The 19,725-nt window shown below is 38.5% G+C and overlaps 1 protein-coding gene across 1 annotated transcript in view; it reads left to right on the forward strand.

Moving 5' to 3' along the window:
• Positions 1-211: 211 nt before the first annotated feature.
• CRHBP (corticotropin releasing hormone binding protein) overlaps positions 212-19,725 on the forward strand; it is a 39,324-nt gene continuing 19,810 nt past the window's right edge. The window contains exons 1-4 of the mRNA XM_077462575.1: positions 212-358; positions 526-616; positions 1,590-1,747; positions 11,852-12,062. Coding sequence (XP_077318701.1) covers positions 269-358; positions 526-616; positions 1,590-1,747; positions 11,852-12,062 — 550 coding nt within the window. The 5' untranslated portion in view covers positions 212-268. The remainder of the gene's footprint in view (positions 359-525; positions 617-1,589; positions 1,748-11,851; positions 12,063-19,725) is intronic.

Genomic DNA, 19,725 nt, shown 5'->3' on the forward strand with positions numbered 1-19,725 from the left:
CAGGTATTTAAATGGTGGTTCTCAATTATAATACGTGACTTTGGTAGGATTTGGTGTTCTTGCCCCTTGCCAAATACATAAAATCATTTTTTTTTTCCGACAAGGTAACCCATGGTTACTGTGCTGCTATCAGTCAGAGGACCAGGTTCCTTCCCCTTCAGTTTTCTATATAAAGGGGTCTGTCAAAGAAACCCCTTTAGCTCCTCCTAATATCAACACAGACAAGAAGGGATTGAAGCACACACAAAGAGCAGGAGAGCAAGAGTGGATGTGCAGCATGACTCTGGCTCATAGGATTCACTGGCATGTTCTGCTCCTCTTCCTGGCAAGCCTCCGGGGACAGTGCAGGTACATACAGGTGAGCTCATCCTTCCTTTACCCCTTGCACCAGTCTGCTGACGTAGTGCTGGGATTTCCTAGAAAAAACTTTCTAATGCACTACAAATCCAATAAGTATATCTGGAACAAAAATCTTGTAAAGTATTGATCAATTTGTATTTAATATATATATTTTTTCTATTATAGGTAAGAGATGCGACAGAAGATGCCCTGGTTGTTTTGAACACAGATTTTAAAAGGGAATTATCTCAAGAACAGATTTATAGAAGGTCCCTCAGTAAGTATATATTTGGATATCACAGGACAGTGCTGATGTGCATTGCTCAGTTTTACAATATCATTTTTGGTTATTCGGTATTTTTACCGTTGTATTTAAAAAAAAAATCACAATTTTTTGTTCTGTTGTACAGATGACAACATCTAATGCAAATCATTCGGCAAAAATATGAATTGCAAATCAGAAGATTATGACATCTGAGCACAATGAGCAGAATTTACAGTTATTTCAACTGTAATTTAACTAGTACTTCATTACCAAAAATAATAATGATAAGAGCACAGCAATTGTTATAGATTATGAATTGTTATCAAACTGGATTTCTTTCTTTCTTTTTCTTCCTTTCTTTCTTACTTTTCTCTCTTTTCTTTTCCTTGCTCTCTTCTTTCTCTCTCCTCTCTTTCTCTCTCTTTCTCTCCTTTCTCTCTCTCTCCTTCTCTGTCTCTTTCTCTCCTTTTCGCTCTCCTTTCTCTCTTTTTCTCTCCATTCTCTCTCCTCTCTCTCTCCTTTCTCTCTCCTTTCTCTCTTTTTTTTCTCTACTTTCTCTCCTTATCTCATTCTCTCCTTCTCTCTATCTCCTTTCTCTCTTTCCCTTTTCTCTCTCTATCTCTCTTTCTTGCTCTCTTCTTTCTGTCCTGCTCTCTTTTCTTTCTTTCTTCCCATGTTTTCTCCTTCTTTAATTACTCTTATTTCTCCCTTGTTTCTATTTATGCTTCTATCATCACCTTTAAATTGAAATGAGTTATTGCCTATGTACATCAGTGCAATGCCTAGAGCTTTGATGACTTAAATACAGCAGTTTTAAATGAAAAAAAAAAAAAAAAGATTTGTGTATAAAAGCGCTAAGAATCTGTACCATGTTTTTTTTTGTGAAACATATAAGGCACAATAAGTGATTAGCATTTGTTGAACTGTACATGGTGTTAGGGTGTTGCTACTAAAAATAACAGTATCTATCTTTCCTTCCCATCAGGGTGCATTGACATGTTAAGTATAGATGGGCAGTTCACATTTAAAGCAGAACAACCTCAGTTGCACTGTGCTCTGTTTCTCATTGCGGACCCAGAGGAGTTTATCACCATTGAATACAATTTTGTAAATATAGATTGCCTTGGGGGAGACATACTAAAGGTAAGATTGCTATTTTCTATTATCGCTTTCAATTCTACATCTTGTGCTTAGATTAGCACAGATTTAGGTACTCTGTGGAGGTTATTTACGAAAGGCAAATCCACTTTGTACTACAAGTGCACTTGGAAGTGCAGTCGCTCTAAATGTAAGGGGTAGATCTGAAATGAGTGGAAGCTCTGCTGATTTTATCATCCAATCATGTGCAAGCTAAAATGCTCTTTTTTTTTTTCCTTGTATGTCCCCCTCGGATCTGCAGCGACTTTACTTCTAAGTGCACTTGCAGTGCAAAGTGGAGTTTCCTTTAGTAAATAACTCCCTGTGTCAATCCAAATGGCTAGGCTATACATTTGAACAAGGCATAACATTTATTGCTGTAATTTAAATTCGGAAAGGAGAGATACAAAACAGTAAAATATATGCAACTACATGGTACTGTTTGTTAAAGTATCTTAACTTGGATACATCTTTTGATTGATTTTCAATGCCTATTAATGCAGTCTTTCTGATTAAATAGGCGTTGTAGGGAATCCAGTTTGCCGGGAAACTTTTATCTTATTGTACTGTTTCAGTTCTTCTCACTGAAGACTACTGAATCTAAAAACTTGTGACACAGTACCGGGTTTCACCAGCAGGTGGTTTTGTAAGTGAAATGTGTAATTTAAAGCCCAACTCCATCTTTGTATTTAAAAAAAAAAAAACATCGATCAGCAGCAAAATAAAAAGGCAGACTGGGTTTTAAATACCAGCCAACTGCAGGAGGGGTACAGGAGATCTTGAGCAGAGACAAAAAGTGAGGTTGTTTTATTAGGGAATAGACAGTATTCACTTAGCTAATGAGTAAGGTAAAGCTGTTTCACTTATGCCAGCTGTTCATCTGCAAGCAAAAATACTTTTTTTTTTCCTTGCACACGGTTGGGTATTCAAAGTAAACATGGCCTTACCATATTTACTGAGAATGATTTTGCAAAGTGAATGTGATCTACTCCATTAGTAAATCAAGCCCAATGCATGGATCGCATATGTCTCATCATGATCACTACGACCATCACTGCTGCCTCTTCCAGAGATCAAGGGAGATCCTTCAGTACTGGTGGATGGTGAACATCAGCAACCTCATGCAAGGTGGAAGAGTACATGTAAAAGATTCATGGGTTTTTCTCACTCCTATAGATTTCTGTTTTTTTAACACAATACAATAAAGTTACAACTTACCTTGAAATCTGGTGATGGAAGGTTATCACAACCTGGCACTAGACAGATGCTAACTTATGAGAAAAAGTGTAAGAGAATATTTGGTTTGTGCTGCTATGCCAGTTTCATGTGTAAACTGAAAAGAGCATTTGTGGAGGTTGGGCATTTATATGTATACTCCTATAGAAGAAGCTTGGGGCATGTGTATGTATTGAAAGGGATGATTATTTATCTGATATGTGGCAGAATAACTCCTTCCATACATTTTACTTACTTTAGCTACTAATCCCCTCAGCAATGCTCACACGTTAGCTGCCAGTTCGATAGAGCAGCATCCTCCAGCCTTTATTTCAATAGGACATTAGTAGAAATACTACCGATATGTTATTTCTCCCACATGAGCAATATGCCAGTATTTAGTCTTAGAATGGAATATTGCTATGAACAGAGTTGATGGCTTCCAGGTCAGTTTTTAGACATGAAGTGTTTGAGAAAGGGGGTTCTCACACCCTGGAAAAGTCGGGGTTTTCTCCTTTTCTTTTTCTTTTCACCAGGGTTTGGCTCAGCTATCCTTCCCATTATTCCATTTTGGGTACTCAATTTGTGTATTTCTGAACTCAACTGCCATATGACCTAAGTGATGCTCATTGAACCTATATACTTCACATGCATACATTTTTGTTGGTTGGAATTAACAGTCGAGCAAATACTTATGCTGTATTATCCTTGATGTGATATGACATACTTGGATTTTTTACATATTGTTTAATTGCATTATGCCTAATACGGCTTTATTGCTAAAGTATTTTTGCTATGTTGCGTGCTTATTTTATATATTTAAAACTTTTGTACTATTGTAACAGATTGATACACTGTGGAGGGGTTTAACCACCCTAAAAAATAATCTCTTGTTGGTGGCTTAACGGTGTAGATAATTTCACCCTACCTCTTTTATCCTTGCCTTCTGAACTGGTGGAAAATGTGTTTTATGCTTTTTTGATAGTCCTTGAACTTTCAGTGTGCTCTTATTCTGTAAGTGTTAGACCCCATTCACATCAGAGCATTTTGTAGCTCAAAGCTCTAAAACTCTCGACCTCCAAAACCACATTTATTTAAATTATGGCTGATTACATACAGCATGACCACTCAGGTAGAAAAGACACAATTTTGTTGCGCTAGGATCGTATAAGTTAAAATCAGCAAATAATTCATTAATAAATTATGAACTATAAAAGCAGCCAACGCAATATGCAAGGTTTACACAGTAATTGATATAGTAGATGGTGTAGCGCTAAAATAAACCTGTATAATGAACTTTCAAATGCTTAAAATGAATTTGATTAGAACATAATTTAAAAAAAATCCATAATGATCTGGATAAACAGTGGAAAGTCAAGTGAAAATCTGCTTGTAAGGACACCACCACCAACACCCAAACAAACTGTGTCTTACCCTCAGGTAGATAACAAAGGCATAGATAGGTATTTTTCTAACAACCGCTCCTCAGCAGTATGGGGGATAAAATACTGCAGCTTCTTCACATGGATGTCAGCAAACCTGGATGCATCTCAATGACAGATCTTCACCAGTTTGACTTTGAATATACCAGCTCATCCACTAATGCAATAACCTAGTAGAAAAAGAAAGCACTTCATAGTGCAGACATCCCAAACATCTTGCTTTATTGCAAAGTTAAAAAGTTGTTACACATATTTCAGTGGTTGATAATAAGCATTCGAATGGGAGAAACGTCCTATGCGTTTCGTCATCATTGACGTCACCAGGGGCATGGCCGTACTTGTGTTGTGCTTAATTTATATAGGGAACGGTTTCACAATGGGTGGATCAATCACTGCAATCCAAATACAGGAAGCAGGAAATTCCTATGCGCTCCAACAACCTGACATGATCCAAGAGGAACAGAATAGAGTATAAATGTTCCAGATATCGGAAGCATTTTAAGAATAAATAAAAATATACAAATAAGAACACTATCGCAGACCAGGACATTACACATAGGTAACAAACCATTAAGTGGTAGTCCAAGCTACGGCAGCACAAATCTAGGGTATATAAATAGTAATATAGCAACCGCACCAGGAAACAGCACCATCTTCTGGTTAACACATCAAATTACATTGTTAACATGAACAATAACATAATGGTTAAATGAACCCTTTTATTCAAAAAGGAAAATTTTATATAAAAGATATACCTAATTAAAAAGCTTTTAGGAGACAGAACTAGGAATCGATTAACTCACAACCTCAATCAACTATTATTGATGAAGGAGTTAACTTCCCACTCTATGTTAATTTCATGTGGAGCATTGCACCTGACCTGATATATCCACTTGGTCTCTAAGCGTGATATTTCTCTGATCGTATTACTACCTCTCCAATTATTGGTAAATTTATCGATCCCAAGGAACACAATACCTTTAGGGTCTTGATTGTGGCACAAGTCATAATTTTTGGACAGACTGTGTTTCGGAAATCCTTTCTTAATATTGGCCACATGTTCACTCAGCCTTATGTGAAGCAAGTGGATTTTCACTTAACTTTCCACTTTCCAGATCATTATGGACTTTTTAAAAGGATGTTCTAATCAAATTCATTTTAAGAATTTGAACATTCATTATTCAGGTTTATTTTAGTGCTACTACACCATCTACTATGAGCACTCAGGTGCCTGTAGCTTGATGCCTGGTGCTCTCAAATATATTTACTCTCTGTAAAGAACAAAGTGAATAACCACCTCTCCTGGCATCCACACAGCTTCTCTAAAGAGGAATTGGTGGCTTAAAGTGTTACTAAACCCACAACAGTAAAATCAATCTGTATATGCAGTAAAGTATGCTTGTCATACTCACTGTGGAACCTAAAGGGTTAACCCTGTGCATTGTGTAAAAAGAATCTTTGATCCTGTCTTCTCTGATCTTCCCCTTTCTTTATTGTCCCCAATCAATCCTCTGATAGTACCGAGCCTTGGAGGCACTCTGCACATGCTCAGTTTGGTGTGTATTGCTAGAGATAATTTTTTTGGGGGGAGGGTGCATGTGATCATCATAGGGCTAATCAGCACTTTTCAGACAGAAAGTTAGGAGTCATGCAACCTCATAGAAAAAACATGAGGAGAATGAAAACTCCTTCTACAAGCTTTAACCAGTGCTTGGCCGGACATTGATAGAAGTCACGAGACTGCTTTATACTGCGAAAAGGTATTTAGCAGTTTATATTTACTAAAATAATTGAATTTCCATTATCTGTGTACTGTGGGAGACCAGATATAGTAAATGCAGGGTCCTGAGTATAGTAACACTGTACGTTTCTTCAGAAACAGACATTTTTACTCCTGCTACCCCTCTAGTGATGTAAGGGTTGATGGGAGGAACCACTGAGCACCAATGGTCAGGAAAATATAATATACAGTGTAAGTTACATTCTCCTGACCACCTTGCTTTGTATGCTGAGCTCAATGTTACATATCCATAACTACCATACTCTGCACAGTGTGCTGAATGTTGCATAATTGTGGTCACTGCACTCTAGACATTACATACTCCAGACATCTGTACTCTGTATGCTGATCTGTATGTGCTTTATATGTTTCATACTCCTGACCGCAGTACTTTGTACATTACATGCTTGTAATCCCTGCACTCTGTGGGGGTTATTTACGAAAGGCAAATCCACTTTGCACTACAAGTGCACTTGGAAGTACAGTCGCTGTAAATCTAAGGGGTAGATCTATCATCCAATCAAGTGCAAGCTAAAATGCTGTTTTTTATTTTCCTTGCATGTCCCCCTTGGATCTACAGCGACTGCATTTACAAGTGCACTTGTAGTGCAAAGTGGATTTGTCTTTTGTAAATAACCCCCTGTGTGTCACATATTCCTGATTCCTGCATTCTGTACATTACATACGCCTGACTATATCTCTGTATCTTACATACTCCTGCCACCTGCTTGCTGTACATTACATACTCCTGACCCCTACACACTGGGCTTACATACTCCTGACCACTAAACTCAGTTAAATTCATACTCCTGACCTATGGATGCTGTATGTTACATACTCCTGACCCTTGCACTTTTTATATTATCTAATACATTACATATTCCTGAGCAATGCATTATTTCATGTTGGTTGCCAAGTCCTGCCTTACAATTTTAATGACGTTCTCATTTCAGGTAGACTTACTTAGTGATAAATCTATATTTTTGGTGCAGAAAAGCATATTTAATACAAAAGTATACTGAAAAAGTATACAAAATGATTATGCTGAGGTTTGTGTGTCTTTGAGATTCTCCTTTTTGACACTGTAGTTAAGGCATATTTTTGCCATGTATATAGAGAGTATGCCCTTTAAGTGATGCTGTCACCCGGTCCTTGCCCCTTGTAGACTAGCTGTATTTATGTGAAATTACCACAACTGGCTCTGCCTGTTAAATCCAATATCAATAAAGTAGTAAATAACAAAGCCTAATTAAGCTGGGTGTGTGCAGTTTTGTAAATAATTCCAACATTGTGAAGAATTTTCATACCTCTCATACCTTTGATCAATTGTCATAAGACCCTAGCCATGGTATTTGTGAGTGTTGAATTGTAAAAACTTTCATATTGAATTTTCTATCCAACTGCAAAACTTACAGTTATTGAGGAATCCAGCCCTTCAAACCCTCATCTTCCTATCAAGTTTTCAAAAATATAAAAAACTTTGCTATTATAGGCGTTATTGTCATTTCAACTTAAGTTCCATTGCTTACTGTAACAACATATGTTTAGAATAAAAAAATCTTCTGCCATTGTCTCTCTAGTTTCCATAAAGGCCATGAATAACATAATAATTGCAGGGCCTCATTCTGCTGCAGGTCATAGTTCAGCCAGATGAAGCATAAACAGCATGTCAGAACTTTATAAGGAACAAGATGCACGAAGGAGCCTCATAACCACTAAATCATAGATGTTCCCTTAGGTAGTGTTTATGAATAAAAAATCAGTGACTTTAGGGGCTTGCACTATAAATAGTACCTTTGAAATATTTTTAGGTTGATTTTTTTTCCTATTCCATTTATCCATTTATAGACGTATCCAATGTTTCAGATATTGTCATACTTCTGTGGTTTTATAACTTTTACTACACATCAGCTTGTGTCGGTTCAAAGGTTTTCTGGGACACCAAACCTGTGTTCTCTGAAAATGCAATTTCTTTTTGTTTTTAACATTTTTAAAATAGCAGTACATTATTTAAAGTGTTAGATCAGGTTTACAAAAAAAAAATGTAAACTAAGACCGTACACCCTCACAACTCCAACTCTGCCCCTCCCCATCCCCACCCCCTGGTCCCTGCTCTACTTACCTCCAAGGATGCTGAGCTGTCAGTGCTTATGCAGCTGGTCCAGTGGTCTGGGGATCTGAAATCCCTGCTCTCCTTCTCTGTGCAGCTCGTCCAGGATGGACCACAGCGTTTCTGATTGGTCAGTGCTATCACAAAGCATCACTTTGACCTGTTTCTGATGCTCTATGCAGAGAAGAGGGAGCAGAATGGATCCAGAGAATGTTATCCAATATCTATGTGTAAACTTTCACTTTTTGGCCACAGTACCATTAGGCTGGCCTCCACTGTGTGACTAGAAAGTGACAGCATCATGATCTCTACCAGGTTATAGGATTTATAGGAGCTCAAGAGCTAAAAACCAAACACTTTAATTAGTCTAACCAAATAGAGTTTATAGAAAAAAAATTAGTAGTTCCAAGTATTTCATCTTCCTTTTCTATATAATTTTCCTTAGAATTTCTTCAGTCCTATTCATTCACTTGTAAACAAGTGAAATATATTGTGTATAAGGTATATATTATATGTGTATAATAACACTATATCAAACTGCTGGAGAAAATGTTTTATCCAGAACGTAGCTTCATTTATTGAGCAGCGACTAGTGTGAATGGCTGCCACAAAGCCTGTATGGTTACCAAAGATATCCCTATCCGCTCACTAAATGCCCCCAAATAGAAATAGCAGCTTTCGGTAGTGATTTCGGTAGGGTTAAGCTTTATTACTATTATGGTTTAACAGCAGATCCAGCATCTTTGAAATTCATGGTCCCAGCAAAATTATGTAAAAAATTTGCCAGAACAAATTTCCTGTCAATGTGCTAGAATAGTTTAGGAAGAGCTTGCAGCCTGTATAAAGAGAGTTATTTGCTATACGATGTTATGCTATGCTATATTGTACTAAATAACTGTGATGGGATACATATTATCTGCAGAATTCTTCTATACCCACCCCACCATTTCTGGCAGAAGGAAAAATGTCACCAAATCACCCCCATGGCAAGCATCCTAATGCAAGCTTGGCAAAACTACTAGATTTGCAGCTGCTCCCATTCTATCTTATGGAATTAGCCCCTTCCTTGAATTTATGGTCTGTGCTATACCACAGTGGCAGGTACTATGTTGCCATTATTTGCCCTAGAAGGCCATCATTGCCCTCTACCAGCATGTGGAATGTAATGTTTCTGTGTCACTGAATCACACTATCAGGATACAGTTAGGGAAGTTTGCTGTAGGGTAAATTCTGCTTTATGTCTCAAAGTTTGCAGTCTATTCTAGTGCCCAGACAGGGAAAATGTATCACATAATGTTGCTGTAACTCGATCTCCAAATTTCTAATGTTTGCTAAAGGGAAAGTCCTGCATTGCATCTCAATGTTTATGGCCTATTCCAATGCTCCGGCACTCAAAAAGATTTGTGACAATTAGATAATATTTATTGAAAGCTAAAGCCTGCCCTGTCTCTCCTTCCTATATTACAGCCTTGAAAGCAGCTTACATACTGTCAAGCCACTGAACAATATTTGTGGCTATTGTCTCCCAGGAAATACAGTCACACTTTTATTGCACCATAACACCTGCCTTATCTTTCCCTCTTATATTTTGGCCTAATCAAGCTACTTACATGCTGTAACCATGTTTGTGGCCGCTGTCCCTCAAATAATCCACTTTAATTTATATTTCAAGATTAAAACGTGCCTTGTTTCTATATTGAGGCCCAACTGAGCTGTGTACATAATTTGCGGCTTTTTTCGCTCAAGTAATACACTTTAAAGAAGAACTACAGGGTAGGCAAAAACATCTTTCTTCACTAGCCCCCCCCCCCCCCCCCCCCCATAAAACACTAACAATTACTAAAATGTAGAAAATCTATACCATTGAGGAGTAAAGTCCAATTGAGCTTTCATGACGTTATCCCTGTAATTCAAAAGATAACAGTATCTTCCCTGTTGAGGAGGAGGTGTAACAGCAGGCATATCCTCATCTCTCTCTCACTTTCAGACAGAACAGAACCTTCCTCTCATGTACAGACAGCACAGAACTCCTCTCTCTCCTACAGACAGCACAAAACACCTCTCTCACCTGTAGACAGCACTGAAACTTTCGCTCTCATGTGCACACAAAACAGAACTCTTCTCTCAGGTGCAGATCTTCAAGGCAGAAGGCAGAGAGGGAGGTTCCAAGGCAGGGAAATGGGAAACATAGGCGAATAGGGGAATACAAGTTATAACAGCCATCGGTCCTACAAACAGGAAACCACTGGGAATTAAATGGTAGATTTAAAAATGAACAGGCTTTTTCAGAGCAACTACTGAATGACCCAGAGGATGGTTGACATATTCAGTGAAGGTAGGAAATCAGCAACAAGGACATTTAAAAAAAGGTTTTGCCTGGAGTTCAGCTTTAATTTTTAGTTCAAGATAAAACCTGAATTGTCTCCTCTTATCTACCTGTTATATTGCAGCCTAACAAAGCTGCTCACATACTGTCCAGCCACTGAACAAGATTTGTGTCTCTATAAATAAATTATTTTTATTTTGAGATAAAACTTGCTTCATGTGGCTACTGTCTCACACATAATATAATTTCTATTTCAAGATAAAATCACCATTCTGACTCCCTATTATATGGTGGGCTAACCAAACTGTTTGCAGATTGTTCAGCCACTGAACAATATTTTTGGCTATTATCTCTTAGATAATATAATCCAATGTTTTTGTTTCAGGATAAAATGTGCCTTGTCTATCCCTCTTATATTGCAGCCTAACCAATCTGTTTACCTATTGTATGTAAGTACGTAAGCAAATATATAACATGTACCTGAAGTCTATATTTGGGAAATAATTAGGGATATGGGGATAGGAAGAAGTTCTTGGGATGTAAGGTTGTGGTTTTGAAGTTCTTTGTGTACTCTATTTTGACTTATTTTACACTTTTAAGACAATGCAGTGTGGTACCGAGAAAAAAAGTTCCATACCAGCTGCTGATGAGACCTGTGCAGACAATCGCACTGGAGGAAATGCAATTAAAGGTCCAGTAAACATCTAGTCTGTATACATTGTGTTCTATGTTGGGCCCTGATGACTTTGGACCCACGAAACACATTTGCTGTTTTCTTGATTATCCCCCTGATCCTTACTGGACCTTTTAGCAATGGTGTGGTGATTCAGTTCACATCACAAGCCAAGTAAACTGACATCAATGATTTTACATTAAGATTGGATAGCAATATCAATAAGATAACTTTGCAGGTCTACCTCACAATCTATAGTATTTTCAGCTGTTTTGCCAGTGCCCAGTTTATATAACATTATTTTTTAAGAGTAAACTTTTCTTTAGCTTTTATATCTAACTTCCACTATTCAGGCCTATTGCCTCTTTATTTAAAAAAAAATAGGCATTGCAGCCCGAAGTACTTAATTTTTTTTTGCAAGTTTAAATAAATTAAAACAATGTCTTGGGTGACATTGAAACTTGAATAAAAATACATTTTTAGGTAAAATGTTCTTGTCTGCTTGTTTTTTTTATACCATTCTGATTCTGCTCCATAATAATACTTTCTGAATAATATTGTCAGGTTTTTGATGGCTGGATCATTAAAGGAGAGAAGTTTCCTAGTTCATTGGACCACCCCCTCTCCACCAGTGAGCGCTACATCGATATATGCGAAGATGGCAACATGCAAAGTATCACAAGGTCATCTCAGAATGTGGCGATGATTTTCTTCAGAGTTCACAAGCCAGGCCATGGCTTCACACTGACAATACGCAAGACTCCTAATATGTTCCGTAAGTCACTTCATTTCTTCTCAGAAGAACTTCACTGAACTGCCGACATGATCATACATCTCCCGGGGAGGATGAAGTAATGAGGGAATGTTAGGGCAATATGATAAATGTCCAGCCGGTAATGACTATTGATTTTTACTTGTCGTACAGAAGTGAATAAAACATATATTTACTACTAATAAATACTGAAGTACAGTTTTATGACAGATAGGAAGCACATCACTCCCTAAATAATTATTGCTAGTGATAACTGCATATATTACGCTGGGTGCCAAAGCCAAGAGCAGGAGAATAACCACAAGTCAGTACTGGTGCTAAAAAAATCCACATAGTTGTGAATGCCAACACACCTTAGTGTAAAGTGTCATGTTATGTCAGGGGATGCCTGAACGATTAATTTAGTCAGCTAAATTGATCAATTTAATCGATCGATGAACCACAATGCCTCCAAGAGAAAAATCATTTATATAAATCATTTAACTAAATTCATTATTTTGGAGTTCATTTTGCCAAGCAGGATTCTTTAAAAAAAAAAGTACACAAGATTGATGTAAATAGAGACAGCAGATTATCAAAAATAAATTTAAATTTATTACAAAAAGTCACATACAAACTCCACTAACAGTTTAATTAATAGGTTGACAGATACTATAATTTGATTATAATTAAAAAGCCAAAATATTTTATTTTCCCAATTATAGATCTCCTAGCTTGTATGTAGAAAATTTGGCAGATAATAATCTTACTAACTTGACCCGTGAAGCCACTGCAGTTGGATTCCCGGTTGAAGTCCATCTAAAGTTATGCCAATACGACCAATTAAAATGACCACATTTTTGGGGTGTTAGAATATCAGGTGGGGTAGAAAATCAACTAGAATAAAATACTTGCACACGCACAAAAAAAAACAATAATAAGTGTGGAATATATAGTTACCAGTAACCAGACTTACCTAAGCTGGTTACCAATTATTGGGTAGAGTTGATCTTTCCCAAAATGGCGACTAGTTAGGCTGGAGCTGTGTGCCCTACATTCAGTAAAGTGCCAGGTGATGGCTGTGCCTCAGATGATGTGTGAGTGCCCAGAGGAGGTGATTCAGATCATGAGTGTCCTCTCTGTCTACCTCCCTTGCTGTTTTATCTAGTTGTGAATAATACACACACAGAAGGCGCAACCTTGTTCCTATTGGTGGCTTTGTTTAATTATCAAACCTGTGCTTGCTTATGTAACTCACTTGGCCACCAGATAGCATCCTGAGTTTAACTGGAAATGGATCTTATATAATGATCTGGTAGAGGATGCTAATTAAAGGTTATTTTATTCTATAAAGCATAAACTATTTCAAAGGTCTGGCAGCCATATTTATGTATATTTGTTTTTTTGTCATATTACTATCTATAGTACATCTACAGTACATGTGAAATCTTCAATTACAATTATGTCAGTTTCTCTGAAATATGTAGAACACCTCGGAGAGTCTGGTATTAGCAGCAATTAAATTATATCCAATCAATATACTGTAGATACCTTGCAACATTGTGTTACGATTTAAAACCATATACTTATTAAACATGTCTATGTTACTTAGTGATTTTGTCTGGGAATTTTTTTTATAACCCATTGACTTGTAAGCAGGCATAAATAGCAATAAATCCCTTTTTTTCCCATTTTTGAAAATATTTTATTATATCTTTTCATGTGACAACGATTGAGAAATTACACTTTGCTACACTTTATACACATTGCTTGTATAACAGTGTAAATTTGCCGTCCCCTCAAAATAACTCAACACACAGCCAAAAGTGAGTACACCTCTAAAAACAGCCATAGACCATGACACTCCCACCACCATGCTTGACAGTAGGCAAGACACACTTGTCTTTGTACTCCTCGTCTGTGTCCTCCATGCCTCTCCTCCCCTCCTAAAATGCATACATTTTATTGTGGGCACAGTGGCGGTATTTGATGGGGCACATTGACGGTATTTGATGGGCACAGTGGCTGCGCTTGATGTGATGGCACAGTGGCTGCAATTGATGGGCACAGTGAGTCTGCAATTGATGTTTTTGTTTCAAAAAATTTCAGTTTGTTTGCGCCCGTTATCACTCATATTCTCTGAAAAATTGCCAAGAAATCAAATTCTGCGAGGGTATGTAAACTTATGAGCACAACTGTATATATACATACAGTATATATTACACAGTGTCATAAGGGCTTAACAATTGACTTGCAATATAGAGTTTATGAACTGACTAATATTATTTGAGCTAGTGAGGTTGTTAGTTTTTTTCTGTGAGAGGGGTCTCATCCTGTGTTTGTTGTTCTCAAAGCTGAGACAATGGTGAGTCACTGGATAACCAGGATGTTAACTGTTTGGTCCACAAGTAATACAATGCAGTGGACTTCTCTCTTGACAAAGATTTATTTTTCTGGTCCATCTGGTCACACATATGAGGTGTCTTCACACTCCACATTGATGGGACCTGGAAATCCTTTTAAATATTGGTCAGTTTGTCTTTCATGGTTTTAGGTGTTGTAGGGATACCAGAAAAAAATAAGCCCAGGCATTTTAGACTGAGCAGCTAATTTTTCCACGGGCTGGGGAAGGGGGGCGGGATATTGATTGAGTCAGTCCTCCACACTGTAATGTAAAGGGGCACTGGTGTCCCCTTGTCAGAACATAATAGCACACGCCGAAAAAACTAATAGTGTGTACAAGGCTTTAAGAGGACACTGTCCTTTGACCTGTTTGCAATCAAGTTAAATGTTAGACCCCTTTCACACCAGGGCGTTTTACAGGCGCTATAGCGTTAGAAATAGCGCCTGTAATCCGCCCTAAAACAGCTGCACCATTGTCTGTAGTGTGAAAGCCCAAGGGCTTTCACACTACAGCGGTGCGCTGGCAGGACGTCAGGGAAAAGTCCTGCCAGCAGCTTCTTTGTGTTTACCGCTATTGCAGCGTATTGCTGGCAGTTCTAATCCTTTCTCGGCTGCCAGCGGAGGGTAAAAGCGCCCCACTAGCGGCCGAAATGTGCCGCAAATCCGGCGGTACAACTGCGCTAAAAATAGCGGTGTTTTACCGCCGACGCTATGGGCGGTGTGGTGTGAAATGGGTCTTAATAGGACAATGTCTTGGGCCTGGTAAGAAAACTAGTCCAAAAAAATTAAAAAAAATTATAAAATAGGTATATTTCTTTCCATAACAGTTCTGACAGTCAAGATGACTGAGGGTGTCACAAAAAATAAACATTTTGTGTAAACTTTAATGAGATTAAAGGAGAAGTAAAGCCAAAGCTCGTTTGGCTGTACTTCTTCTATGGATCACAGGAGTGCAGTTCGTTTTGCACTCCTGTGACCCATTTTCAGCAGAGAGCGGGCTGCATTCCATGCTCTGCTTACGTCGCTGCTGTCAGTCCAATCCTCATCACGACCATGGAGTCGGGATCCGCCAGATCCCTGGACTGACAATGGGTTCAGCCTCTCAGCGAGCCGCCTACTCCTGCCCACTCCACAGCACCGTGCTCCAATGACGAGGAGGGAGCAGAGCAGAGGGCTGTGACTGACAGACTACAGATCTCTGCTCACGGAGCTCTGAAAACCAAGCCATCAGCGGTGTTCGATCACTCGGTTCTCAGTGTAGAGGCACCAGGGGACAGATGCAGCATCAGACCGATGCTGCACCCACCTAGGTAAGTATGATTCAGGAAAAACAAAAGAAACCTGGACTTCTCTTTTAAATGTATGTGCAGATGTATTTATTGTAGACCCTATTAGATTTTCTGCAGATTTGTGTCTTCAGATTTACCATATAATATGAGGTCAAACCTTAATAGTTTCAATGTGTATGCAATCAGGCAGGCTCTTGCACTACATGGTTTTGATAAATCTGAAGACAAAAATCTGCAGAAAATCTAATAGTCTGTATGGGGTCTAACACTTAAATCAGAACATGCATACATTTTATTTGCTTTTAGTATATCTGCATCAGGCAACTGTGAATGTCACAATATCCTATCAAACACATGCAATTTTGCAATAAACATATTGCTGACACTGACAAGGGTTTGAACAATGTCACTGAACTTGGCTCTTTCAATGATAGTGCTCTTATAGCATGGCCTTCTGTGCCTCCATGTTATTTGCAGACATTAAAACATGCCCTATTCCATATCATGATACACTTTACTTCTAAACTTCTCCCTATCTTTGTGATATAAAGCATTTGACATTTAACCCCTTCATGCTGACTGTATGCAAATATGCAGCCTCACTGAGCTTTTTTTTGTGGGACCACATATGTGTGTACCTCCCTTTCTGCTAGGTGCATGCTCCCATCGGGAGCCCTGGGCCCCGCTCTAACGCTTGGGACCCCGAACGGCCAGTTCCGGGTCACCTGATGCCTGTGATAGCTTCTGATTGGCTATCACAGTGATTGGTCACTGTGACGCCTGTCCCTGTGTTTTCTATCTCTGTGAATGGACGAGAGAGATACATTGTATCATTCTCTGTCCTTGCAGAGATAGAAAAAAAAAGTGTGTGAAGAAAAAACAAAACTTTAAAAAAAAAATGTAATAAGATTCAAATAAAGTAAAAAAAACCAAACCTAGATTAAGGTTTGATCTAGGTCAGTACTAGAGTTAGTGTTTGGGTACAAACAACAACTAACATACACATACAGTATCTCACAAAAGTGAGTACACCCCTCATATTTTTGTAAATATTTTAGTATATCTTTTTATGTAACAACACTGAAGAAATTACACTTTGCTACAATGTAAAGTAGTGAGTGTACAGCTTGTATAACAGTGTAAATTTGCTGTCCCCTCAAAATAACTCAACACACAGCCATTAATGTCTAAGCAACTGGCAACACCGCTAAGTCAAAATGGGACCAATTAGCCATTTTTCCTACCCGGTGTCACGTGACTCATTAGTGTTACGAGGTCTCAGGTGTGAATGGGAGCAGGTGTGTTAAATTTGGTGTTATCACTCTCACTCTCTCATACTGGTCACTGGAAGTTCAACATGGCACCTCATGGCAAAGAACTCTCTGAGGATTTGAAAAAAAAGAATTGTAGCTCTACATAAAGATGGCCTAGGCTATAAGAAGATTGCCAAGACCCTGAAACTGAGCTGCAGCACGAGGGCCAAGACCATACAGTGGTTTACCAGGACAGGTTCCACACAAAACAGGCCTCTCCATGGTTGACCAAAAAAGTTGAGTGCACGTGCACAGCGTCATATCCAGAGGTTGCCTGAAATAGGGAAATAGATGTATGAGTGCTGCCAGCATTGCTGCAGTGGTTGAAGGGGTGGGGGGTCAGCCTGTCAATGCTCAGAACATACACTGCACACTGCATCAAATTGGTCTGCATGGCTGTCGTCCCAGAAGGAAGCCTCTTCAAAGATGATGCACAAGAAAGCCCACAAACAGTTTTCTGAAGACAAGCAGACTAAGGACATGGATTATGGAACCGTGTCCTGTGGTCTGATAAGACCAAGATAAACTTATTTGGTTCAGATGGTGTCAAGTGTGTGTGTGGCTGCAACCAGGTGAGGAGTACAAATACAAGTGTGTCTTGCCTACAGTCAAGCATGGTGGTGGGAGTGTCATGGTCTGGAGCTGCATGAGTGCTGCCGGCATGTACTGTGACATACTGAAGCAGAGCATGATCCCCCCCTTCAGAGACTGGGCCGCAGGGCAGTATTTCAACATGATAACGACCCCAAATACACCTCCAAGACGACCGTTGCCTTGATAAATAAGCTGAGGGTAAAGGTGATGGACTGGCCAAGCATGTCTTCAGACCTAAACCCTATTGAGCATCTGTGGGGCATCCTCAAATGGAAGGTGGAGGAGTGCAAGGTCTCTAACATCCACCGGCTCCATGATGTCATCATGGAGGAGTGGAAGAGGACTCCAGTGGCAACCTGTGAAGCTCTGGTGAATGCCATGCCAAAGAGGGTTAAGGCAGTGCTGGAAAATAATAGTGGCCACACAAAATATTGACACTTCGGGCCCAATTTGGACATTTTCACTTAGGGGTGTACTCACTTTTGTTAGCAGCGGTTTAGACACTAATGTCTGTGTGAGTTATTTTGAGGGGACAGGAAATTTACACTGTTATACAAGCTGTAAACTTGCTACTTTACATTGCAGAAAAGTGTAATTTCTTCAGTGTTGTCACATGAAAAGATATAATACAATATTTACAAAAATGTGAGGGGTGTACTCACTTTTGTGAGATACTATATGTGGTATCGCTGTGATTGTCAGGAGCAGGAGAATTTATTTTGGGTTGTTCTTTGGTGGTAGGTTATAGTAGTAACAATACACAGTTATATTTACAAAAAAAAAATCTGGAGATATCCACTACCATTTACCACCAAATGAAAGCCAAATGAAAGCCTGGTATACAAGGTATACTCCACCTGGATGCCCAAAGTAGTTTTGATGATATGATGATGACATGTTCGGCTTTACTTACACATGTCAAAAATGCAAAACTGAGCTTAGGCATTTAGAATTGTTTTACCCTTATGCCACGTACACACGATCGGAATTTTGGTCGCAAAATACTCTGATGGTTTTTCCGACGGAATTCCGACGAGATTCTGCTCAAGCTGTCTTGCATACACATGGTCACACAAACGGTGATGTACAACACTACAACGAGCCAAGAAAATAAAGTTCATTGCTTCCGAGCATGTTTCAAATTGTTTCCGAGCATGCTCTCATCCAAAAGCTCTCATCGGACTTTTGCATTTGAATTTCCGATCATGTGTACGGGGCATTATGCGCGAAGGGGTTAAAGAGTATGTAAATTGAAAAGTTTTTTTTTTTCCATTTTCAAATGATTCCTTCTCCAATGCATTTATTTTTATTTCAAATCCGTAAAAATCAATTTTTTCAAGCTTTCTGGTCATGCATGGTCTGTCCTGAAGCAGAGAAGGGGCTCACGTAGTGATATGACTGCCAGTCTCTGCATTATTCTCCTATAGAATCAAGCCAGCTTGAAGACACACCCTCAGGGTCCGTGTTAATGACAGCCTGGGCTAACAGGGAGTGGGTTGAATTAAACTGGATGTCATTCAACCCAGAAGCAGTGCTGGGTGGTGCAGGGAGTCTTCAAGAAATGTTGAAAAAAAATATTTTCTAATTTCTGTTATAAAATATATCCAATTAAGTCAAATTTCTTAACAGATTTAGGCCAAAATGTGTTGTGTTATATGTCTTTGTTTAAAAAAAAAATCCCAATAAGTGTATATTATATGGTTTGCGGGAAAGTTATAGTGTCTACAAATTATGGAATATATATATATATATATATATATATATATATATATATATATTTGACAATTGATCTACTGACAGCCTCATCTCATTTCTTGAGGCCCTAAAACACCAGGACAATACAATTACCACCAAAATCACCCCTCTTTTGAAAATAAACATTCTGAGGCATTTTGGAAGAGGCATGGCAAGTTTTTTGAATTTGTCATTTTTTGTGACACTGTTTTGGAAAATGAAGAAATTTTATAAAAATTTGTTTTCGTTTTTTTCATTTTTTTTTTTAACATACTGTCACCAGTGCTTCATCAGCTTCATCATATGACTGTGATCAGGAATGCTGACTGGTGACAGTATGTTAAAAAAAAAAAA

The sequence above is a fragment of the Lithobates pipiens genome, unplaced genomic scaffold (genome assembly GCF_037356315.1).
Source record: "Lithobates pipiens isolate NorthernLeopardFrog02 unplaced genomic scaffold, aLitPip1_a1.2 Scaffold_3, whole genome shotgun sequence".
Classification (NCBI taxonomy): Eukaryota; Metazoa; Chordata; class Amphibia; order Anura; family Ranidae; genus Lithobates; species Lithobates pipiens.